Raw genomic sequence first — 24,928 nt, forward strand, 5'->3', positions numbered from 1 at the left:
TGAGCATGATCAGCAGATTTCTGAACTGTTTTAGAGTTGTTAATAAGTAAATAACTGTGTAAAAATTGTAAATATGCTAAATAACTCAAATATGAGCAGATGAGGTTGATGGGAATGTGAGTAGTTTGCATGTATTGAGTCAAATTAAAGGTGCGACCTGATAATGGCGGTAGAGGCCAGATCAGGGGATCATCAAAGTTTATTAAAAATGTTTCTTATAGGGAACATGAGTGCTTGCACCAAACCAGCAATCCATAGAGTTATTGTCGCAACATTTCACTAAAAATCACAAATGTCGATTTCATGGTGGCGCTATAGTGAAATTCAGGGGCTCACCAAAGTCCGTAAGATTCATCCTCTGGGGACCATGAATATTGTACAACAGCTCATAGTTGTTCAGATAATTTAATCTATTTTGGAAATGAACTGATTACACATTGTTCTCTGCGTGGTAACGCAAAACAAAGTGAGAGGCCAGAGTTCTAAAGGCGGGGAATTGTAACTATACTCAGAGCCATTTGTCAATATCCACACACACACACACACACACAAATAAAAAATTGCCAGATGGTGGACAAGAGGATTACTGCACTAAGCCTTTGTCATCTGCTGCTACACACTGCCTGTTTATAAGCAAATACAAGGTGGACCTCGCCGGCCCCTCATAGTCTGGTCAGAGCTGCTGAGAGTGGATGGCGAACGGTAAAACATGTATGTCGGCTCAAGCAGTAACAGCTGTGAGAGGCTGTGGACAAGTTTCCACCCACTGACTTGATACACTGCTCACAATGTAGTGTGATTGCAGGTCACTGAACTCATTTGTAATGTTAGTGGACAGGCACCTACAACTTAATGATTGCTCCCAATAGACGTTTTTTCGTAAAATCGGGTGGATTATACCATTGTTGGATAAGTCCATTCTTTCCAACATTATCATAATACCAGCAATCAAGTAGGGAACATGTTCAACCACAATCAATGCAATTTCATAAATATTTGTTATCGTTCTAATGTAAATGAGCAAGTGGCATTCCAAGAAGATAATTGACAGACTTTAAAAATTACATTTAATAACTGATTTAAGAAATTATGAGAACCAAAACTCCAAGTGTGCAAATATGTATTTCACCTAGACGACAGATATGCATCCCATCACTTCTGTTAATGAATGTTCTGACTATTTATAGAACAGGTGTTTTTGGCGACCTGTCAGCAAGCAAAGCTGTTACTAAAAACACATTACCAATGACTTTGTTCTATTCAGGCAGCAAGAAGTGACAGTGAGGCAGGCATGCACAACAGGACCCTGAAACCAAAGCAGCTAAATAGATGTCAGCAATCATTAATAGTAATAGTAGTTAGTAGGACTTTCTACTGTCAAAATGTCTTCTGTGAAAAAGGCATTGAACAGGAACCCTGTCTGCTAAATCTCTGCTGGTTTTTATTATTTTTCAAAATAGCAACTTCGGCCAAAACAAACTTTTAACACTTAACATATTTATTAAGTGATTAAATTAATAAAATTACTTCATATGTTCTCTGCAATACATAAACTATTCCCACTGACTTAACACATCAACAAAAGGGCAACAACAACGTATACTGGAGCAGCAGCACAGTCAGTGATGATCTGGCCCGGTATGGTTGATGTGTGTGGCATGTCTGCTGCGTGTACCAGATATTCTTGAACTTTTATTCATATTGGAAACAGAAACCATTAAGCTGAAATAAATACAAAACACAAAGAATACAAACGATATGTGAGGCAGGCAAAACGACGCTGACAGATTGAACCCATCTGTACCACAGGATAAAGAGCTCTCAGTATGTTATCAATGTCTTCTTTGCACCGGAGAGTGCAGTCCTCTTCTTCACACCCTTTGCAAAGCAATCATGTATTTTTAACAAGTTAGATGAGACGTGTCACTAAGAATTAACACCTGGCGTATGCTGCTCCTAATAGAATATGAGTTTGTTCGGCTCTGTGGAGGGTAAGATTGAAGCTGAAGCCAAAATGCTGCCGTTTACTTCCTTTTGCCACCACCACCAGACATAATCATCACCAGTCTCATGAAGATGTTCAGTGTGTCCATGTAAATCCCCATACACCTGTGTGATAGAGAAGAATATGAGAACCTCATCTTTGTAAGTACATACCTAACAGTATTCTGCTAAAAAAAAATGCATTTAAAGTGAAGTAGAACATTTTCTGGAGGGACTTACGCGTTGATGGGGTCATATTTCTGTACGCCATAGAGTGGGTGTGTCTCTGCCCTCTTGACAACCTTCTGTGTGTCATAGAGGAGGAACATGCTGAACAGGACCAGGCCTCCATAGATGGCAATCGAGTACAGGCCTGCTCCGAACGCTGACGTGGGCGGCAGGAACATCGATCCTGAAGAAGACAAGAAGACCTGCTGTGAGACTAACAAGTACAGATTAAGAATGATACAGACCGAAATAATTAATGAGCCGATTGTCTCATTTTAATATGTATGAATGTAGTTACTATAAAAACCAATGAGATGTTTAGCAGCCTGGCACAACACTTAATAATTAACACGCATGTATATGAACTGTAAGCCCCAAAACTAGCAATCAGTACTGAGACGGGGTTATGAGGTTAAAACGGCAATATACTGACCAATAGAGGAAGCGAAGACCACTCCGAAGCCAACAGCTAATGGCCCGCCCATATTGAGGAACTTCTCACTTGGGGCACACATGGCCACAGTGGACAGACCTCCCACAATTCCTGCTGTGTACCAGGCAGCCCTCAACATCAGAGGTCCTCCGAGGAGAGTGAGGGGAGCGATGACAGCACCCATCACACCTTGTCGATAAATGAAGCAAGAAGACATCTCAACACCACATTCAAAACATCCAACAAAAAACAGATCTAGTCTAAATGTAGTGGTTGAGCTGAGGCTCTGAGCCTTTACGTGACTTCCCTCTAGTGTCCAATTAAGGCAACTACATAAGCAAAATAGAAGACCCAATCGAGACATCATAACAGAATAATCATTTCCCACTGGACATTGTCTTACAAACCTGCGTGCAACATCCAAGCGAGGTGTTTGGGCATCGGGCTCTGCTCATACGAAATGGACCTAACCAGCATGCCGGCACCAATCATAGCCGCAAACATTGCTCCAATAGCCTGGGATAGGACAAACAACAGGCATTCATATTAATAACCTGTACATACACCTAAACATGTTGACAAATAAAGATATTACTAAACCAGCTCCATGGTGTATTAAGCTAAGCAGTGAGGATCTATGTCTACTTGAGTAGATAGCTTACCACCCAGGAGCCTCCCATCATCAGACCCATCAGTGCCGGGGTTCTGCTCACTGCTACAGCCGACAAAGCAGTCAGTCCAATACTGCCTGCAAAGTACATGTAGGTGGAGTGGATCCTGTCCTTCACATACTGAGGCCAGATCCTGCACAGAGAGCGGAGAGCCAGGTGAATACGGAGCTCTTGGAAGGGGAAGAAACACTTCCTACTGACCTGTGTTTCAAAACTAAATTAAGATGCCGGAAACAAAAAGCTGTTACTCACACAGATTTCTCAATGGCACCGATTTCATTGGACATGCCGAGTCCATAGTAGCAGAGAGCTCCAAGGCCAACTGCTGCACCTCCAGCCAGAAACATTCTTCCCATGCTGTCAACTGTGGACACAACAATATTTGTTTCTAAATTGAGTGTATTGGCTATTTAGACAGCCATTAAAGAAAGCTTGAGACTATCTGAGTATATTGTATGTTGGCACAACCTTGACCTTTTCAAGAGAGTGGATATTGTAAAACTCCAGTCATGTAACAGTACAGTCTATGTAACAGCATGTAATAGTACATTTAACTAGTATATGCAATAGTGATTACTTCTGATAGCTGTATTTGTTGCTGGCTCAAAAGCTGCTTCTTTGAGCTGCTCTTTAGTCCCACGGCGGAAACCAAATCTGGCCTTAGTAGAATAACCCTGGTGACAGAAAAGCACATGTTACACAAAACCAAAACTGTTGAATAAGCGACTGGGATATTTACACCCAGTAACATAAAAACAACCAGGGAGTGGTATGGGTACACAATTTATTGAACTTCATTTCAGCCATCTGCTGCAGAGTTTAAAATATGTGACCCCTTAATTACAGGGCCGGTGTTAAGCCTTTCTGTCAGATCACTGAATTGCTGCAAACAACTCCGATTTTGTAATGTCATTACAGTGCCATTCATTCTGAAAATCAGGCGGCAGTTTCTTACCCTGCAGGTCCCTGTGAGGCTAATCACTTTTGCTCCTACCCACAGCCTTGGTAGAGGCAATTAGTCAAATCTGAGGCATCGGACGTGCTTCAAACTAACGTTTACAAAACACATTTAGTGTGTTTCTCTCCTACATAGACATTGTTTACCGTCTTTATCCATTCTTCTTGTGGAAAGAGAGCTTAGAGAAGTGTTGGAAACCTATGAATGCCATCCTGTTGGTGGTGACTTTACAGTACCTGCTGGGGCCTGAGCAGCGGTGGACAGGCCTTCAGGGTGGGTGCTCTCTGTGTCAGCACAGGACGCAGCCCGGCGAGAGGAAGACTCCTCAGGCATGTCAGCCTCGCCAACATGGTCACAATATATTATCCTGTCTGAAATATAAAGTGAGCTTCAGGTAACGTTACAGTAAATGACAGACAGTCGTTTGACATAATTATGTAATTATGATTACAGGTGGAAGTCACAAAGCCGGTAAGGCAACAGCGTTAAAGTAATGTAGTAATAACAGTCAAGGACATTATCTTTCACATCATAACATTCAACGTTAGTTAAGTAAGCTAGCTAACGTTAGCGAACACCACATATGCTAACTGCTAAACGTTTGAGACTCTTTTCGCTAGTCTTTGTTAACTTTCGGTATTACAGTGTTTCGTCTGACCAAATAGATTAACGTAACTGTTATCACGAGCTAACGTTAATTATTTTCTGATGTATGATGTCTAACTTCAAGACATTTAGATGTAAAGTAACGATAATGTTACGTACCGAGAGAGAAACGTTCGTCGTTCACCTTTCCAGAAACTACTGCGCGATTTTCTGACGCAATTGTTTTTCAACCTTCGTGACGATGCGCCCATTAGCGCGTCATCATTAAGCGACAGGTTTGTTAGGAATTGGAGTTCTTAGTCGGGCTGAATTTTATAATCGTATAATATAATTACTGTAATCATTGGTTGAAGAAGTATTCAGATTCAAGAAGCAAATAACCATATAAAAATGTAAAAAAAACAGGTGTTATGAACAAATGGTACTTTAAGACTCAAAATAAAAGAAGGGTACTCAGAATGCGCAAATAGCCCCTCTGTGTTATTATTTCACGAAACACAATCAATGTTTTATTATAAATCCATTTTATTATAAAATTATAAAGTTAAAATAGATACAAAAACACAATTCATATGATGTTATATATTCAAAACCCTAATATGTAAAGCAACAAATGACAGCTGCCAAATACATGTAGTGGAGTAAAAAGTAGGCTATGTTTCATCTGGAAGTGTAGTAATCACAGGTATGGTAGAGTAAATGACTTGTTTTTTTATTTGATGTAACACGCATCACATAGTCAGAAAAGTGTTTTGGAATGATTTCCACATGCAGTCAATGTAGAAATCGAGACGCACCTCGTCCACTAGGTGGAGCGCTTGCCTCTTCGTTGGTTGTGACTACATCATAAATTACAAATAACATAAAATAGACCAAATGACAGCAACACATAACAACAGTATTATGCTTTTATCATTGCTTGTCGTGTGTTTTACGTGTATAAAGTTTGTTTGTTATTCATTATCACTGATCATTATGCTCTGTGAGTTGTGGTGGCGGTGCGCCTCCTGCATGAAACTCCGCTCCTTTACACCAAACTTTCCCCATGTGATTCACTGAGTCGCAACTGTTAGACCTACTTGTCATTCGGTTCAGCGGGCAGCCCGACCGGCAGCCTCCTCAAACATGAGTCCATCTGATCCACAGGTTTTACTTCCTAAAACTAGTCGAGCTGCTTCTTCTTTCGGATCGGATAGTTTTTTGTCACATGAGTAAAGTCTTGTTGGGAAGTAATGTCTTTAATTTCTATCCGGAGTCGCTCTTTGAGGAAAGGCTGATCAACCGAAGCGGGAAGCCTTCAGACACCGCAGCTCATCATGATGGTGAGTATGGAGAGTGGACTTTGAGAGGCTACTTTATAATTCACTAAAAGTATAAACTAATAATGTCACATGTTAGGCTCTAACATCACCCTAAAATCAACATCGAGTACAATACAGTCACCACACAATTGTTGTGAATCTCTGACATAAAATATGAAGGAAAGTGGCTTTTCTTTTCCAGTGTCTTCCGATTAAGAAAGCATGACTTCAGCTTTGACGGTTTGTCCCTTTGGCCTTTAAATGCAGCACATGCTCTGCAGAGGCCCTGCACACTGTTGCATTACAGAAGGCAGACCTTTCCGGTCTTTCAACCGGTTTATGGATTTGTAGTGACATGTTGCTGCATGGCTAATACACTGCTGTCTATTTCGACATATTCTATCAACAAGTATGCCTCTCGACACTCTTTACTTCGCTCTCCTTTTTAAGGATTTCTTCGGCAACATTCCTTAGGCTCCTAGTATGATCTCCAACAAAGATGTCCAAAACCTCCCTTTGATGGTGCATGATATAACTCTCACTAAAAAACCGACCTGTATGTCAGTATAACTGACTAATAGCAAACTTGCCAATCAAACAGGATACCGGTTTTCACACAGTCTACCTTGTTTTCCTTTGATATGTGGTCATGATGAACATTCTTCAATAAAAACACTCCAGATAGAAAACAATGCACTATCACAGTACAGGCTTGTATTGTGTTCTACTGTATATCGTGATTGTAAATTTAGCTTTTTCTGGAGAGTAAATCAATAAACATCTCAGATGGGAATGTCTGTGTTTGGCTAATTAAATACCTTAACAATGCATCACATTTATTCTAGTCTGTTGTTTTTCTATTTCGAGACACACATCCTATAATTATCACGCCTACTGTATTTAAGAGAGGATCTAAAATAATCCCTTTACCTGTTGTTAAGGGATTGGAATCTCAGACATAGTGGCTTTGGCTGGGTGGTGTTTAATTTGTCTTCACATAGATTCACATTAAATAAGAGGCAGCTATTAAAAGCATTTGTAGCAAGATGATAAATGGTGCAGTGGCGGTTTTGTTATGAGTAGATGATCAAAAGTGTCATATGCCTCAGTGGTTTGTGAATATGCAACAATGTCAGCTCGTGTGTTTTCTTTTTTTCACTTTGCACAGCAGATGCAATACACTGAGATAATTGGTGTACATCTAATTTACCATATAAATGACAAAACCTCAAACCGCTTGTTTTGTTGATGTGGCTTTCTTTGGTTTATTTAAAATCATACATGTAGAAAACTAAAACGGCTTTAACACATATTCTAGTACTCTAAAGGTACGTCAAATTAACTTTTTCTCACTGAAAGAACAGTTAATTGTTCACTAATGTCTTATGCATTTAGTGAAATCATTTTTGGTGTTTGTCTTAATCTGTTCAGGTACAGTAGAAAATAAACTGCAGAACAAATATGCTGTAGTGCTATAACGGTATATTTACTCAGATCTTCTGGTTTACTTACAAACTGTGACTGTAACTGCAATGTTAAATGACCACTGAACACTAAAGGACCGAGTCGTTTCCTGTGGTGCAACCGACTATCTGACATGTGCCATGGGACTTGTAACATCAGGGGGTTACTCACTGACCCCGTGACGTGTGAGTGACCTGGCAAGTTTATGTTCTGCGATCTCAGCCCAAAGGAGGTTTCGAGTCACCCCTGTGTAAAGAGACCTTTGTGGTTGTGGCATGCGGCAGGGTGGTGCAAGACAGAGCTGATTTTTTTCCTCCCGGAGAAAACGTGTCTCAGTACACACGAGCTGTTCACCTTTTCATTTCACGCCGTTCCACGTCAACAGTGCTCTATTGGAGCTGAAAACTTCCCATTCCCTCTCAGAGAATTTCGCAGGCAGCGTCCAACCATTCCCCGTGTCGAGATTTCAGTCATTTTTCTGTGCACAAAACTGGCAGAGGTTTGCAACAGGATGTGAGAACTGGACCTCCAGACGTGTTGGAACTCAAAAGACACTCGGGCTCATCAGAATGCAGAAAATGATGCTCATGTATCAGGCTTGCTACACAGTGCTGCTTGTTTCGTGTGTCAGACATGCGACTATACCTTGCTATAGTCATTGAGTGAAAAGGCTGCTCTGTTGGCTTTTGCCTCTGCTGATTAATAGCTGCAGTTTCACTAATGTGTCGGCCCAGAGGCTAAACCTGCAATCGTTTAACACTGATCCATAAGAAATCACAGACCCACTCAGGAGTCTGTGCGTAGCACCTGACGGAGCCAATAAACTAATGTTTTCACAGACCCAGACGTCTGATTCAGGATTTTAAAAGACTGACTGTACAGTGCACCCTCTGTGTGCTTACTTTTATGCTTCTAAATTCCTAACATGGCATATTTGTGGGCACACATCAAACTGACACACTGCCAATTTCCTCAGGGTGGAGACGCTATTGACCCTTTCTCCGGCAGACGAGGTAAGGCAGGATTATGCTAAAATCCAAAGATGAGACAGGGATTTGAGCCAAGCTGCCATTATCTTAAAATATCATCTTTCAGGAATGTGCAAGACATCCCCAAATACACATTAAAGCCACTCTTATCTTCATTTGACTTCCCCGCTGTCGGCCGTCTACAGAGTAACACAAGTACTGAACGGCCTGCAGGCTCAGAGCGCTGCAATTTATGTCTCCACGACGAGCTTTCCCCTTCAATTTCAGCACTCTGCAGTTATACCTCTCAGCGTTTGGACATGCGTCCCCCTTCAGTCTCAAATCAGAAGCACAAAGACACATTATTGAGAAGCAGCAAGCCATTAGCCCGTCACCAGATGGTCTACTGTACTATGTCACTGAGGGCCTCTGTTGGAAAGATCTCCTCCCAGTGTTGACACGGAGCAGCAGCTGGTAGTTTGGACCACACTGGTACTATCAGTGGGCGGTTGGATCATCACTCTAACCCAGACACGTTTTTTTTAAGCAAGCAGCTTTGCAGTTGTGGAATTACAGTTTAATTACAAAATTGTGCTTGATTGCAGTCTCTGGCTCATATTTCATTCGTGCTCTTGTAATTGTGTCTTTGTTTCTACCAAGTGTGACTCATAAATACAGCTTCTTTATGTGCACCAGTCTTCTGTCTTGCAGGGTGGGTGGGCATGTTCCTGAAATGCACTGGTGCACTTAAAGATAACAAGGACTTCCTTGTAAGAACTGGCTTAGATTCCAGCCTTAAACACTCAGCTATTTTCTATTCTTACCCTCCTGAGATATGATATTTCTGTCTCTGCGTAAATGCCTCCATCGTTGGTGTTGCATTACACCGTACAGTGATGCTGTGTAGGAATACAAAATAGAAAAAGGCATGAGAAGGAGAAGTGCTCTCTATAACCACTACTCTGACTCGGCATCACAGTGCAGTTTTACATATGCAGCAATATACTGTCAACTTCCTATTTTCCACGAGTGGTTAAAACAAATACCTTGATGTGTTTCGACAGAATGAATTGAGACTAAAGTAGCTTTACTCACCGCCGTGCTCAAATGTGCAAAATGTGTAACTGACAGGTTGATGTTCATTTCATTTACAGGATGAAACATCGACCGACAACGGGGAATACAAATAACTGGAAAGCTCTTTAAGAAGGCGACTGGAGACTTGCAAGATTGGCAGAACCCATTAAGAAGCAGTCCGTAAAAGCATATCCAGGCACAGCTACATCCAAGAATGAGGATCAAATACACAATATCCATCGTCTTTTTCGTGGCACTTGTTATCATTGAGAAGGAAAACAACATTATCTCAAGGTAAGTCCATTTCAGTGATCAATGGAGTGCGTTAGCGATTCCCAGCAGGTTTGTGTGCGTTTATCTCTTCCCAGCTCGAAAGATATAAAACAAAAAAAAAACTTTTGCAACACAAAGTTTCTGCAAATGTCGAGTTAAATAACACAGCTATGACTTCTTCCAGTAAAAGACAATACAACTTTGTGATTCCTCTCGCACTTTCAGGGTGTCAGATAAGCTCGCCTTGAAGCAGACCCCCCAGACCCCTCTGCAGCCCAGTGGTTTATCCCACATGCTGCTGAAGCACAGTGGTTCCTTTACCTCACTCGGCAAGATGAACTCTGCCTTCACGCTGATGAAGCGGCGCCTGGAGGACTACAGCCAGCACCAGGAGGTGGTGACGACCGGCAGGAAGCACATCCTCCTGTTAGCCACCACCAGGACGGGCTCCTCGTTTGTGGGCGAGTTTTTCAACCAGCAGGGCGACAACATGTTTTACCTGTTTGAGCCGCTGTGGCACGTGGAGAAGATGTTGACGCTGGAGACCGGCGGCACCAACGCCACAGCGGCAGTTAAGGCCTACCGCGATGTGCTCCAGCAGCTCTTACTGTGTGACTTCTCCCTGCTGGAGAGCTTCATTGACCCCCTCCCTGTGGACCACATCACCCCCGCTCTATTCCGCAGAGAGTCCAGCAGCTCTCTATGCAAGGAGTCGGTCTGCAGCCCCTTCACCAAAGGGGTCTTTGAGCGTTACCACTGCAGGACTAGACGCTGTGGTCCCCTGAACTTCACCATGGCGTCTGAGTCCTGCCTCCAAAAGGAGCACAGGGCCATCAAGTCAGTGAGAGTGCGCCAGCTGGAGAACCTCCGTCCTCTGGCTGAGGACCCGCGCCTTGACGTGAAGTTCATTCAGCTGGTTCGGGATCCTCGGGCTGTGCTTGCCTCGCGCATGGTGGCCTTTGCAGCCAAATACAAGAACTGGAAGCAGTGGGCTATGGATGGGGATGTGCCAATTGATGATGGCGAAGTGAGAAAGCTGAAAGGGAACTGCGACAACATCAGGATGTCGGCTGAGATCGGCCTCAGACAGCCACCGTGGCTGCGCAGGCGTTACATGCTGGTGCGGTACGAGGACATCGCTCGGTTCCCCATGAGGAAGGCGACGGAGATGTACAGGTTTACTGGAATCCCGTTCACTCCACAAGTGAAATCCTGGATCCTGAAGAACACCCAGGCCTCCAAGGAGGCCAGCGGTGTTTACTCCACACAGAAAAACTCCTCAGAACAAGTCGAGAAATGGAGGTTCACTTTACCATTTAAAGTAGCCCAGGTTGTACAGAAGGTTTGTGGACCAACACTGAAGCTTTTTGGGTATAAATTTGTAAGCAGTGAAGAAATGCTAACAGATAAGTCGATTAGTTTGATTGAGGACAAAGTGTTCAACTTTTCATAGACTTTCACGGACATGAATTCTGAACCCAGATGCAGGAAGACTCTGAAGTGACATATATAGAACGGTCATTTATCCTGATACAGAGAGCCATATCTTTTCTGTGTGTGCTATTTAAAGGTTTGTAATATTTAAAATAGCTTGATGAAGAAAATGTATTGTTGAGCAGAAAGTTAATATAAAGCTTTATAATATTGTAGCAAGGGTGTATATAGAGACTTTACATGTGGGAAAATAGGACGCTACCTTTGTTTTTGCACTCCGGACTATTTTCTCTGTCCAAACTGTATCGTTGGCTTGCTCTTAGCAAATATAGGAAAGTCCTGCGGGAGATAGCTGTTTTAAACCCGTCCAGGAATCTTCATTCGTTATTTTTTTTCAGCAACTTGAGTTAGCAACATACAGGCTGCTTTTACACCAAAGAAACTTGAAACGAAATGTTGATGCACAGCCAAAGAATAAAAATAGCTTTGTACAGCAACGCTCATGGCAGGATGAGGAAACACCAATGTTTTGTTATTTCTACGCATGAGACTTAATGTCCCATGTTAATGTATTTATTTCTTCTTTGCTAAGAGTCATAATGACTCCAGCTCTGAATGTGCACAGGTTATTTTGCCCTCTGTAGGTGCTTTTCTTGCACACATATACTGTAGTTTGCTGTACATGCATGTTCGTAATTGGCGAAACGTTTTTTGAAGTTGTCCTCGCGATCGGAAGAACCCATTCTGTAAAAACAGATGTTTACACTGCCACTGTATGCGAACATTCCAACTGCAGCTGGTTTGCAGTGTTGTGTGAGGTTTGTCGGCATATCTGTCTGTTGACACAAGTCTCTGGTGATAAAAAGAGGCCCTGATACTCTGCCCTGACGGTCCAGTCTGTTCTTTTTGCAACTTGTTTGTAACAATAAATTCTTTTACATTAACTGGACAACATCTCACTTTTGGCATGAAAACACTGCATTCGTAACTCCGGCAAAACTGTTATTTTAGTGAACTTTGTCTGAGTTTCACATTCAACTGACATGAGTACAACTTCCCCATTTCATCATCTTTTTCCAGTTATCGCTTATCAATGATAAAAGAGGTTAACCATGCACGGAAGCAGATGTGGCAGACCTATGCAAAAGATAACCGTGTGGTTTAAAATATAAGGACAACCTGTCGATACAGTAAACAGCTCACCTGCAATAAACATACCTTCGTAAAGCTTCTAATTGAGTATCAGCGTTAGTGGGGGTCTGCTTTTAACTACAGCTTGTCGTTGCCAGTGTATTCATACCAGACGTAGGAACAGTGGGCACAAGAAGACTCACCAACACTGAAAGATTCATCGATTATTTGTGTCGGTGTAGAGAGATGGGGTTTCTGAAGCTATTCCACCATCTGACAAGCACTTCGGTACACTGGCACATTAAGCGCTTCCTGTTATTTGCTCCACTAACAGTAAGACTTTACGTGCATACAAGAGTTTGTTGAGCTGTTTTGTGCAAAAAACAAACAAAAAAAGAAACATTCACAATTAATTTCATACTTTTAGCTGTGAAAGACCACTTACTGAACTTACATTTCTGTTGTAACGGTAAATTGATGCATCTTTGGGCTTTTTATTCCCGTTCTATCTAAATCAAATGTTGAAGCTTTCAGCACACCAACTTCGTCTCTTAGGAGCCAAGAAGGAAGGATACTGGAGGCAGCTGTGTTTACCGCTGTAGCTATTTAAATCTCCAAACCTAGTAATTACCAACTTTACATATAACGTGGTCCAAGTCGTTTTCGTCCACCTGACCCCGCCCGCTTACAGAAAAAGCAGGGAGGCAGTCATTTACAGTCTTTCGGTCTCAGTCATTCTCTTTTACATGAAAAAGTGACTTTTTGGTTCAAACATTTGTTCACTCACTCATCTTAGCTGTCACACATTGCTAGGCAAAGCCACACTTAAAGTACATTCACACATATCAACAGATCATTATCTGGTTAGTTTGGGCTGGTTGTTCTATTTTAACAAAAAGTGTTCCCAGGTCTACAGCTGCTTCTAAAGAGTCTAAACCTAATGAGAAGAGGTTCAGCATTCATAAACTCTGATATTAAAGTGGCTTTATGTGGGACTTGTGGAGGGTGGAGTAACTATGGTTGAAGCAAATATAGAAGAACCACGTTCCACGTTGCATTTAGGCAACCCCACCCTCGCGCTCTGTTATATGGAGCCCTGCCACATCAACCATGAGGGGTTTGACATATGCAAAACAGCACGAGCAGAGGATCTATCATCCGTATGATACCTTGCTGTAAGATCTGTGAGAAACAGACACAACATTGAGTGAATTCAGACGTGTCTCAGAGCTGCAAATAAAACTCGATAATGATGGCTGAGGAGGAGACATAAATCTAAATACACAGTAAATGATCTCACACTGAAGAATGCAATTCATAAAACTCAGGTTGTTGCATGCGATAATGAGTGCCTTTGAGAGGAGCGGGCACAGAATCTTTTATGCACAGAAGTGACTGTATACAGCTGCTGAGTGATGGGAAGACACATTAGGCAGTTTTTATCTGTCATATAAAACTGGTGCATTGGAAATGTCACCATTATCGAGTTTCCGTTCATCTTTGACCATTTTCCAACTGTACATGAAATCCATATGGGCAGATTTTCAGTGTGTCAGCAAAAGTTGCACAAAGCTCTGGTAAACTTTGCATAGGAAGCACTTCTTGTCCAATATCATGCTGCTTCAAAGAAAATACGGGCAATAAAAGCTGTTTTTCACAGGCCTTTATTGACATTGGATCAAATTTCACAGGAACTGTCTCGCTGTTAATGAAGCCAGACATTTTGTTTTTATTTTGTCCTTAAACAGGAAATGGTAACCTGGGGATTAATGAGTGCTGTTAGTATTTCTTTCTTCACATGTACAACCCATAGACAGACATCAAAGATCTGATGCGGTTTGGTTTCCGTGCCACAGATGCACTGATGTGTCAACACACTTTGCAAAAGCAGTTCAGAAGTGAGTAAGGGCACCAGTTTTTCTTATACACAAATGACTGTTACAGCTCTAACTTATCAAGGATGTGGCAAAACGTTATCTACGTAAATCCCCTGCCATCTTATCTATGTGTCCATTCATCTTTCAGGCGGAAGTCAGCGACTGTTTCATCGTGCTTTGTCACAGAAGACTCGAGATTTCTTTGTGACACGACACATAACAAAGTCCGTCGTGGCTGACAACACCAAAAAATCCGCAAAACGTAAATGGATGCCCATTTTCTCTGGATGTAGATTTGGCAAAACAAGTGAAAAGTGCCCTCGAGATGTGGTCAGAGGCTCGAGCTGTATTTGCCACGTAAAGGCACAAAATAACAATAATTGTGATGATTGTGGTTGCTAAAAAAATGCAGTAACCCGTTTCCATCCTTACAATAAAGTCCAGACGGTCTCTGAGGTGTTTGCCAAAATACAAATAAACAATCCTACTTCTTAAAAAATGGCCCTTGCAAAAAAAAGCGTAAAGTGAATTTGCATTCATGTTTGAAATACTTTGTATTTTGTTGATGCTTTAGGGTCGAATGTCACCTCATCCCTAGAAAGATCCTGTTGGCGTACTATTAAAGGGCATGTGCTGCGATAAACACCAGGGATTTTCTACCCAAATACTTTGTAATCTTTCATTTCCCTACTTGGTTTTCTCTTGGCTTGCGTTTGTTTTCACTGGAACGGGCTTTTTCATTTTGAATATGAGCTCGGTGTTAACGCAAAGCACTGCCAACCTCTCTACCCAATCACACAAGAAAACATTCAGCGTTACCCCCACTCTAGATTTAGATATCTATTCTAGTTTGAAATCACAAAGACGTTTCATGGTTTTAGCAATCTAGCATGACATTTCCCCCTCCAGCACAAACAATGGCTTCGTGGGTAAGTTGAGAGTTTAAGTAAATACTTAGGTCAGCAGGTGGTGCAAAGAGAACAAAATGACAAAGGGCTGCTCTGATTCTCAGTGAAAAGGTTTCATTACCAAATTGGCTATTTGTGTCTTTTTTTTAACAAGGAAATACACTCATCATGCACATTTTTCAAACCTAGACTGACATTCTTCCTGAGACAATTCAAGGCCACAAAATTCATTTCTGCCATGCCACACACAGCTATTACAATGCATGTGTGTGCTTCCTTTCTTTGTTTTAGAGCCTCAGAGAAGCTGACCAGAGCCCTGCACAGCATGCCCATTTTAGACAAGAGTGTGTGTAACAAACAGAATTAAAAAGAAAATCAAGAAGAATATATATGTATATTAAATCTTTAAAACTTTGCCATGTCAATATCCCATTAAAAACAGCACCATTTCTTAAATGTCCTTGTTGTGTTCCACTCAAGTACTGAAGAGCTCATATAAAATGGGCTTAATGTCGGATTGTCGAGTACAAGATGTGCCACCATTTGCATTTTAAATTAATGTTCGTGAAAAGGCGGTTTCCTCAGCCAGTTCTGTTGGGCATAACACAAAGCTTCAGTCTTTTCTCACATCAATACCTCCTTTTGTGTCAGCACCAAGCCAGAGCGAAGAGGTCTTTAAAAAGGTTGAGAACGACTGAATGGGTCGCTCCATTTGTCCCACTCTGTTGGCTTTCCACCAAATACGGAGTAAGTGGCTTTCTAGTGCCACTATTAGTCACAATAAAACAGGCATTACAGTTTAGGAAAAAAAAAAAAGAGATAAGATGTGGTGCTGATGCATTTACCGACTATAGATTAGTCTCCAGCCTCAACACTGTAATGACAGGCCTTTTCCTTTTTGACGCGACAGATGCCATGTGAGCACCAACCATGTGATGCTGCTGCATGGTTGCCACCAATGAAAGGAGCCAACAAAGATGCAGAAAGATGTTTGCGCAGCAGACCAGAGTAAGGTAACCGGAAGCAGACAGCGAGTATCCATTTTTACACGGAGGAAATGATGGTGGAGAAACTGAACCGCAGACGTTCGAAAAAAAATCATAATTGTGGGCTTCCATTCCCACCTTTCTGCCCACTTCGAAGGTTTCTTCTTCAAGGAGCAGCCACAGAAACAAAAATAATCGTTTGTGTTATTCGTAACGCATCGTGTACCACTGACCGAGGAGTTTATTTTGATTATAAGTTGAACAATAATTACAGACTGTGGCACCACGTTGTGGGATTTAGAATCTGGAGTTGCCATGGCAAACATTAAATATATATTTTTATATTTATTACACTGAGATAAATTGAATATGGGTCAGTAACAGAAATAGAGCTCCAGGTTCACATTTGACCACAAACTGCAGTGTTATAATAACTGAACGCACCCGTGTCCAGTGTGCCAGCGTGTAACTCATAAAAGAACAAAATGAGGATCAAATGGTCATTTGTCAAGCTTAATGTTACTAACATTCACTTAAGATGCTATTTAATTAAATTGTGATGATGAAAAGAAACCAATCCACCTACAGTGTGGCCGAAAATCTGGGCAGGCATTTCCAGGACATTAAATCAAATTCAATCCTAACAATGGCTCTATCACTAGAGGTGTACAACAGATAGACAGTGAAACTCTTCTGTTTCTGTTCTAGCTCAACCTCCTACATTGTATAAAACCTAAAGGAGTCAACACAGAAGCAAACAAGTCAGCTCTAGCGACAGTGGCCTCTCACTCTGACTGGGGGCAGCAGGAAGGGAAAGTTTCATACCTTTGCCCCGGCCATTTCTTGTACACAAAGCTTCTCTATTCCTAGTGCACAAAGCTGTGGTCTCATACACACACGGATGGTCGGTGCACAGAAAGTGGCTGTAAAATTCCCCTCAGAGAAAAGCTCAGAGGGGAATTTTACATTCTTAGAGACCAATGCGCACATTTCTTATTGCAAGATTCACTCCACCATACCCTTCCCAACCAGTCTGCCTTTGTCCATCAAGCTGGTTTATAGTAAACGAGAACAATACTTGCAGGACTTCTTATAGAATTTGTTCCAAAAACAAAATACATTTCAAGAGACGCATCCTGAGAATCCCTCAGAGGAACTAAGACTGCCGTGCTTTATCTTTCCACCACCACACTGTTCTACAAGGGCAAAGGGAAAAAAGCGTTTTTTTTTGGTTGCTGTGCACCTGCGTGTGCATACTTTAAAACAAAGAACAGAGAAGACTTATATTATTATTATTACAGAGGTAGGGCAAACTGGACGGGTGCTGCACATGCCGTACCGGACAACAAATGCTGGCCTCAGAGCGGCGTCCCCTGCAGCTACAGCAACATCTGCGTAGCACGAGAATATGCTGAACAGGTGGTAAGGCCCAGACCCTTCATTAAGGCCTGGTGACAGATAAGCACACCAGCTGAATGGACTGAAAGCGCTTTTGTACTATGAACTGTACATTAGAAATATACATTTTGGATTCAAGAGCGGCCAGGTTATTGGTTTATTTGAGGTTCCACAAAAAAAAGAGGATTCAAATTCTTTCAGATTATATCAGTGAGCATCATGTGTCTTTATTTCAGAACAGCCTGACGCAGTGTTTCACATTACATTCACTTGCTTTGTCTTAACAGACTTACCTCCGACGCGTGCACACTCATCTGGAGCAGTTTGTGGTTTAGCTTCTTGCTGAAAGGACACATCGACATGCAGACAGAGGAAGCAAGAGATCAAGCAAAACGGCTCATTCACTCTCTACTCTCAGCGTAATGTCTCAGGGAGACATCGATTATTGTTTCAATGTATGTTTTAAATCTCCTTTACTTTTGCCTTTATGCTTTTCATGGTTTCATGTGAAGCACTTTGAATTACCTTGTTGTTGAAATGTGCAATACAAATAAACTTGCCTTGCCACCTGAGCTTCAGCTGCCTCTACTCTCATTTCCCCTCTTTCAACCACCTTGGTACTTTGTTCAGTTTGTGCAGGAAGGAGCCCTCTGAGGGGGGAGGCACACCTCTCTTTACTTTTCCGAGGGCAGCAGTTGAACACCTAGTTTCTTGTATTTAGCATTTTGGAATTTGGTAGTTGATCCGTGGAGGGAAAAACACTGACTTAAAGTCACCTTTATCTGGGTTTTGCAGAACCAGAATTCTTCATTTCCATTCATTCCAAGTGTCATCAACATTCTTAAGTCAACAATGAACTGAAATGAACCGTTGTGTGTAACGTGACTTCTTTTATTAACTGCGTTTCTGCTTTCCATGTTTTTGTTTCTTGTGTTTGGTGAGCCGAAGACACATTTCAATTCATCGCACATTGTTGCCAAACAATAAATCTCCTCTTTCTGAAATGTGTGGTTAAAAAGGCATGATGCAAAAATCCCCAGAAAGTGAAAATCAGTACCCAAAGGCGACGTGGGCCTCTCGCATGCCTCGTAAATGACCAGTTTCTCCGCAGGCAGATAAGTCAGTTCCCACGCTCGCCCCTTGACTTTTCTCTTTCACAGATGCTGCTTATCAAATCTCTGGCCGGCTGACGTGTAACCCAGCCGCCGATAATCCGATGGCAGCAGCTTGAAGCAGAGGGAGCCGTGACTGTGGCCCCCGGGGGCCCCTCCAGCTGGGTCACGTAGCTGACGTTTGGCTAAAAGAAACGAAGATAACATAACATGTGACTGCTGTGATTGAAGCAATGTTTGATTTCCAAACACACAAGTCAATTATTTACTGGTGTTAGACACTGTAATAAGACAGTTACCCTCTTGAATGAATAAATCAGAAATGACCACATTCACACAATGTCTCCCTTTGTTGTGGATTCATCGTGTATAATCCGGCTCTCTTCTCTGATCAAGTTAAATATTGTCTCTCACAGTTATCCTTCTACATGTGATGTAACTGTGTTGTATTCATTGAGCTTTAGAGATTATTCTTTCAATCAAATTCACTTGCATGCAGAGTCAAGTGATGATTCAGATATGAAATGTGAAAGTCCATGTGCAAACACAGTATAGGATTCATATGTTACATTGAAGTACCTCGATACAACATAACAAAATATAAAATAACGTACAAAAATACATAAAGTAAGTATGGCAATAGAAAAGGAACACAAAAACAACAAAACGAAAGGTTTCTGTACAAAAACAAGTCACCAAATATGTTGAACATCTCTTCTCTGTTGGTTTGTTTTGGAAAAAAGATTGTCTTTATTATGAACTTTTAGTTTTTGAGAAGCACACAGCTGAGAAACCACCAGTAAATAAAAAGACTGATGAGATATTGATCGATATTGCTGTTTTACTGTTGGTTTGACAAAATCTATATGAATTTAAAATGGCACGAGAAAACGTACCAAATAAGGTTCTTTACAGACTCCTGACTGGGAGAAACCAAAGCAAACTCTGTCAAGGCATGAATTGCACCTTATAAAATAAATAATTCACATGTTTGTGTTCTGATGTCAAACTTAACGGTGTAAACACCCACGTGCTAACTTTAAATACAAGCGCTATCTCCAACCTTCAATTTAGCTTTGCAAGTAAAAAAAACCATGTGGCCTCTGGTTTTACAAAGTCAGTGATTTAAAATACAGAAACAGCCCAAAAAGAGTGAACAAACCCCCAGCGCTATATACAACACTGTACGGTTAGCTTGCACGACATGCTAACAATTTACCAGAGAGACCACCAGAGGAAACCTGAGAGAAACAGTGTAGTACAGTACACACAAACCAAATGGTTTTAACTTGAGAACTGTGAGGAATTCTGTAACATCTAAATATAACACACAGATGACTTTCCGTTTGAAAAGTTAATGTCAGCAGAACCCCAGACTCCCAACGGAGATATTTATCTGTTGACCTTTTGTCCCTGTAAAGGTCAGTTTGCTCCAACATACAGCACTAATAACTTTATGAATAATAATAAACTAATACATTTATGCCCATTCATCACTCTCACTAGCGTATACTCTTAACTTCCCCGAGCCTCTCTGTGTGACATCATTATCATCTCCCCTTCCAACAGCCTTTATAGTTTGACAGCATGCTATATTGTGTTGACAGATATATGGGAAACTGTGAAGTGACTGTGCTGGGTTACACAAGCTTGTAAATACTATTTACAGTGACAAAAAAATAACATTTGATCTCACTGTTACTCCCCCGACCCCCACCTTCAGTTTTAAGGCGGGATCTAATTCTTGGATTTCCTGATGTGCTGAGTTTACACAATGGCAGCGGCTACTCTTCTTAATTGTCTTAATTGTGACTTAAGAGAAAAATGTTCACAGGCTTCACTGTCTGGACCATCTGCATAGTTTCTTCTATGATTGCTTCCTGATTTTCTATAAGGAAGTGTGAGGAATTACCTCTTCAAAGGGATGTGTGGCCCAGCAGCACTAATCCCCAGTTAATGGCCAGTAGGAGCAACGGACCCCAACAACCTCCCATCCTGCAGAGGTTTCATGTACATAATTCCTTTTTGCCAGGTTAAAAAACGTCCCTAATTGTGAAAATCTGAAATAATTGCAGGAGGAAAAAAAAGAAATAGAAATCAATATCTTCTCCATGAAAGTCACAACCTCAAATCTGCATCTGAACTTTTCAAACTCAGACAAGATTATTGTGACAAAATACCTCTTTTTACAGCGCGGTAATCCAACAAAACCAATAAAGAAGGGAAGTTGTAATTAGTGATTAACTTTCCTTTGCAGGGCTGAGGCTGTTGGAGTGGTTTGTTCCAGTGACTCTGAGAAACAAGCACAGCTCTCCCTGGTGGCCTCGAGCTGAACCAACAGACCGTAATAAGACTCACAACCTCCCAATTTACAGAATTAAGGAGAGCCATCAGCCTGTCTTATTCTGCTGATTTGTGCTCAGGACTAACACTCTAAGACTTAAAGGAAAAGGGAGATTCTGAAAATGTACACCACTTCTTCAAGTTCAAAACCATTGATGTCAAATAAGAATTTAAGACCATTTAAAAAGGATTTCCCATTAAATGACTCACATTTTGCTGTGGAATATTTACGCATGGGCTTCCTTGCAGAAAGGGACCCCCAATTAACGCTTTAGCGCTTCAAAGTCAAATATTTACTCTAATACAAGCACAGTTAATTGGTGAAACATGGATGTTTTTGCTGCACACATGTAGAACAGATGCCACCGAGCCTTGGGGAAGCGCAAACACTTCACTTTCACGTCGCTGATCTCTCTGGCTGCTTTGCAATGATTTAGCATTTGTTCAAATTATTCAGACATCACAGTTTGTGCCATGTGACCTGTCAGCTCTCGTTACGGAGCAGTTAAGGCTGAAGAAGTGTGACACGCCGAGGCGACTGTAAGCTTTGGATGGTTGCAAAAGACCAGTGTGAGAATATTTTTCTGCAAATTTCAAGTAATCTGTTCAGAAATGCTCGTTTATGTTGTTGAAAATAATCAAAATCAGTCTTGGGTTATATGATAAAATTGACAGCCACGATTCAAGGCTTTCCAGTGTGCAATTTATTTATGAATGTATCTAGATGAAGATTGGGGTGTTGATTTTAGTTATACTACAGATAGTAATTTCTCTCTGAGGTTGCAAACACTTTGATTAGTAATTTCTGGATTATTTGTGCTCCTGCTCAAATATTTATACTCTCCGTAATGGATATCAAGACAGTTTTCAGCTAATGGTTGAAGATATCACCACCGGAGCTCAACGAGGAGATCGTCGATTGGTCCAAGCGTAAAATGTTGAATCTTTAATCGCCTCACCTTTTGGCTAATTCATAATTCAGTGAATTGGGAGTGAAGCGCTTCGCTTTTCCTGGCTATGGCCCGCTAAGTGAAATGGTGTGGAAAGTGTGAGGTCATTAACCTGTTACAGGTATGTTCTCCCCTAATATTGGGGATAATGTATTTCACCCAAGTGTGACAAAAAAGGGGGGAGAACTCGTTCGCAGGTATTCATTTTTTTAGAAAACTTCCATTTGGGAACATTAGCTTATGAAAAGTTAATATGGTTTTTAATCAAGAGAGATATCCCTTCATATCTGGGTGAGTTTTCCACTCTGCTGCTTGTGGACCAATAGAGGAAGAGCACAAGATAATTTCCCATCCTCCTCCTGTGCATATCCCACAGTGTTCATTTATAGCACTGGATTCTTAACCAAACAATCATTTCTTTGCCATTGTGACTTAAATGTTTAGCTAAAGATACGATTGCACTCAAGCACGTTTGTATAACAGGTTGTATATTATTTGGTCTTCTCTTTAAAACCAATTTGAACAGCAAATGTTTTGTTTGTTTTTTGGGAAAGAATTCCATTTTTTGATTTATATGATGGTATGAAGGAAGTTATTGAACTTTTGTATTACATGTTCAGTGGTAGCTGCATTAAACATCAGTACGGTCGTTTTAATAAGCAATTTTGTATACATTTGCCACATGATTTTATGTTGACAAAAATATCATACAGGATATTCATCTTAACCATATCGCCAAGCCTGACACATGCTACTGAAGTGTGGTTTGCTATGCTGCCAGGAAAAAAAAAAAGTTATTCATTTCGTTTTTCGTTATCATTTAAAATAGATTTTACACTGTCACCAGTGTGGTTGAAAAATAAAAACGAAACGTTCAAATACCAGTAACTGAAACATTAAAAAATCTTAGCACAATCTGTGTATATTCAATGCATATTGAAGTTCATATTTGAATTCTCTCTGTTTTTGTTCAATTTAAGTTATAGTGTATAATTTGGCTTTTTCATTGTGTTTTGATTTTTTACCTTTTTTTTGTATTGTATGTGACCCTAGCTGTAACACCTCAATGTCCCACAATCTATTTATCCAATTATAGCTTGATATGTGGCAGATAATGCAGATATGTTTGCATTCTATCATATTCTTTTCTTGCATGTGTTCTTTGACTCGAACGCTCCATGCATCTTCATACACTTAATGCTTCCTGACGCTCTGTTTGACTCGGTGCAGACGACGCCATAACTCCTGATATTTTTATCGATCCTTCAGCCTCTGTTGAATTTATTTCTACGAGTCTATACAAATCTGTTTCTGTGCAGCCTATTGTACCAGAGGGGTTAATGTATTACACAAAGTGTTCAGATCAGGGATTAGATTTCCCCCCAATTCCATCAGTCAATTCTCGGCGCTCTCGGGGGCATTCATCATTTTGACAGTTGCAGATAAGGCAATTATTTTCCTCGAGCAACTACAAAATGTAGACAAGTGCTTCTGTGACAGTGTGTCTGTTTGAGGGGGGGACACAAATATTATCCCACCAGTCACTGATGGCACATATTGCTTGCTACAAAAGCGATATCCTCTGTAACACAAAGGAAACACATGTTATGAGCATTTCTCTGTCCTAATGCACTTCAGCGTTTCATCTTTATACAGTGGGGGTCCATGCTGCGATTCAATAGGACGTCTTTACACATGGTTTGTTGTCGAGGCCTTGTTTTCTGCAGCAGGAGAAAATATGTACTCGTAATAAAGGTCATTATTGTTTTTTACGGATGTTCTAATTGTCATTTAAATACCAATTTGATTTATTCTTCTGAAAATGTGTTTCAGCGCAGCCGTAAGAAAACACAATGAACGTTTAATCATTGCATTAAGTGCATTGGTTTCACAACACAACATAACAGAAATAAAAAAGGAAAATATATGAAAATGTAAATCTGCATACTAACTGTGCAGCCCGGACACAGTGTAAATAAATATGCATGTTCACAAATGTGAGTGCAAGCGGTTAGTTTTGTATTGTTTTGTTCATACAAAAGCAAACAATGTCCACCCTACTGTCCCGAGATCTGTTCCCTCAGCATGAACGTTTAAGCTCTTTCGCCTCAAATGAGAGAGCTGCTGGCTGCTGGACTGTGTGTGATCTCCTCTATTAACCCCTGGGGGGCAGCAGAAGACCTTCATTTCTACTCCGGGGCAGCTGCTTATGGCTGACTTACACCACTGTCACCTACAGCAGAGGCTCAAGTCAGGACATGATTCAGGCTGCTGATAAATCCTTCAAAAACAAACAGTAACGTTTGCTCTTACAAACAAAGATTTCATGGAAACTTCTTTCTTTCTTATTCTGCCTCTGTCTCTCTTTGTCAGATGCTAAAAAAGCGAACGCAAAGTCAAAAAACTGGACTATTAGCAAAAATTGTTTAATGCAAATACTTAAGATCCTCTTAATGAATCAGTTTTATTTAATTCTGCAAAACTTATATTTAGAGCAAAAACAGAGATTGCAAAGAATGTCAAATGTCATTGCACAGACAGACAATAATGAGCGTGTTTGTTACATGTTAAGTACTAAATAACCGCATCGTAATGCATGATGACACTATTAAAATTAAGAAGTATAGAGAAGAAAAAAATCACATCCTGTACTTCCTGTTTTACGAATCTGTGACCCAAACAAATTATGAATGAAAGTTAAACAAGGCAACACAGGTCTTAAGTGCACTCCAGGTGGATTATGCTCCTGATATGCCATAATACCCTTCATATGAGTATTATAAGTGGCAGATTTTAAGTGGTCGGCGTTGTTTGTCAGAACCTCAGA

General features: G+C 41.0%; 2 protein-coding genes across 2 annotated transcripts; one reads left to right on the forward strand and one right to left on the reverse strand.

The window, feature by feature from the left end:
• Nucleotides 1-1,050: 1,050 nt before the first annotated feature.
• Nucleotides 1,051-5,092, reverse strand: ghitm (growth hormone inducible transmembrane protein). Its single transcript, XM_079293843.1, has 9 exons — nucleotides 5,039-5,092; nucleotides 4,510-4,644; nucleotides 3,893-3,989; nucleotides 3,568-3,679; nucleotides 3,307-3,448; nucleotides 3,052-3,160; nucleotides 2,645-2,833; nucleotides 2,224-2,395; nucleotides 1,051-2,109 (listed from the first exon to the last, which is right to left on the reverse strand). Exons 2-9 carry the CDS (start codon nucleotides 4,621-4,623, stop codon nucleotides 2,025-2,027), a joined length of 1,020 nt encoding a protein of 339 aa, XP_079149969.1. The 5' UTR covers nucleotides 4,624-4,644; nucleotides 5,039-5,092; the 3' UTR covers nucleotides 1,051-2,024.
• A 938-nt stretch (nucleotides 5,093-6,030) lies between these two features.
• On the forward strand, nucleotides 6,031-12,286 carry chst3b (carbohydrate (chondroitin 6) sulfotransferase 3b). Its single transcript, XM_079293729.1, has 3 exons — nucleotides 6,031-6,201; nucleotides 9,767-9,983; nucleotides 10,188-12,286. The coding sequence occupies exons 2-3, from the start codon at nucleotides 9,904-9,906 to the stop codon at nucleotides 11,413-11,415; spliced, it is 1,308 nt and encodes a 435-aa protein (XP_079149855.1). The 5' UTR covers nucleotides 6,031-6,201; nucleotides 9,767-9,903; the 3' UTR covers nucleotides 11,416-12,286.
• The last annotated feature ends 12,642 nt before the right edge of the window (nucleotides 12,287-24,928 follow it).

This window comes from Melanostigma gelatinosum, assembly GCF_949748355.1.
Source record: "Melanostigma gelatinosum genome assembly, chromosome: 21".
NCBI classification, from domain to species: Eukaryota; Metazoa; Chordata; class Actinopteri; order Perciformes; family Zoarcidae; genus Melanostigma; species Melanostigma gelatinosum.

What these genes read in the sequence shown, in the direction of transcription:
- ghitm (XM_079293843.1), bottom strand. Translation starts at nt 4,623, where the DNA reads ATGTTGGCGAGGCTGACATGCCTGAGGAGTCTTCCTCTCGCCGGGCTG. An exon ending in AACAAATACAGCTATCAGAA is followed by an intron (nt 3,680 to 3,892) that starts GTAATCACTATT and finishes TTGTGTCCACAG; the next exon opens with TTGACAGCATGGGAAGAATG. An exon ending in TGATGGGAGGCTCCTGGGTG is followed by an intron (nt 3,161 to 3,306) that starts GTAAGCTATCTA and finishes GTCCTATCCCAG; the next exon opens with GCTATTGGAGCAATGTTTGC.
- chst3b (XM_079293729.1), top strand. Translation starts at nt 9,904, where the DNA reads ATGAGGATCAAATACACAATATCCATCGTCTTTTTCGTGGCACTTGTT. An exon ending in GAAAACAACATTATCTCAAG is followed by an intron (nt 9,984 to 10,187) that starts GTAAGTCCATTT and finishes TCGCACTTTCAG; the next exon opens with GGTGTCAGATAAGCTCGCCT.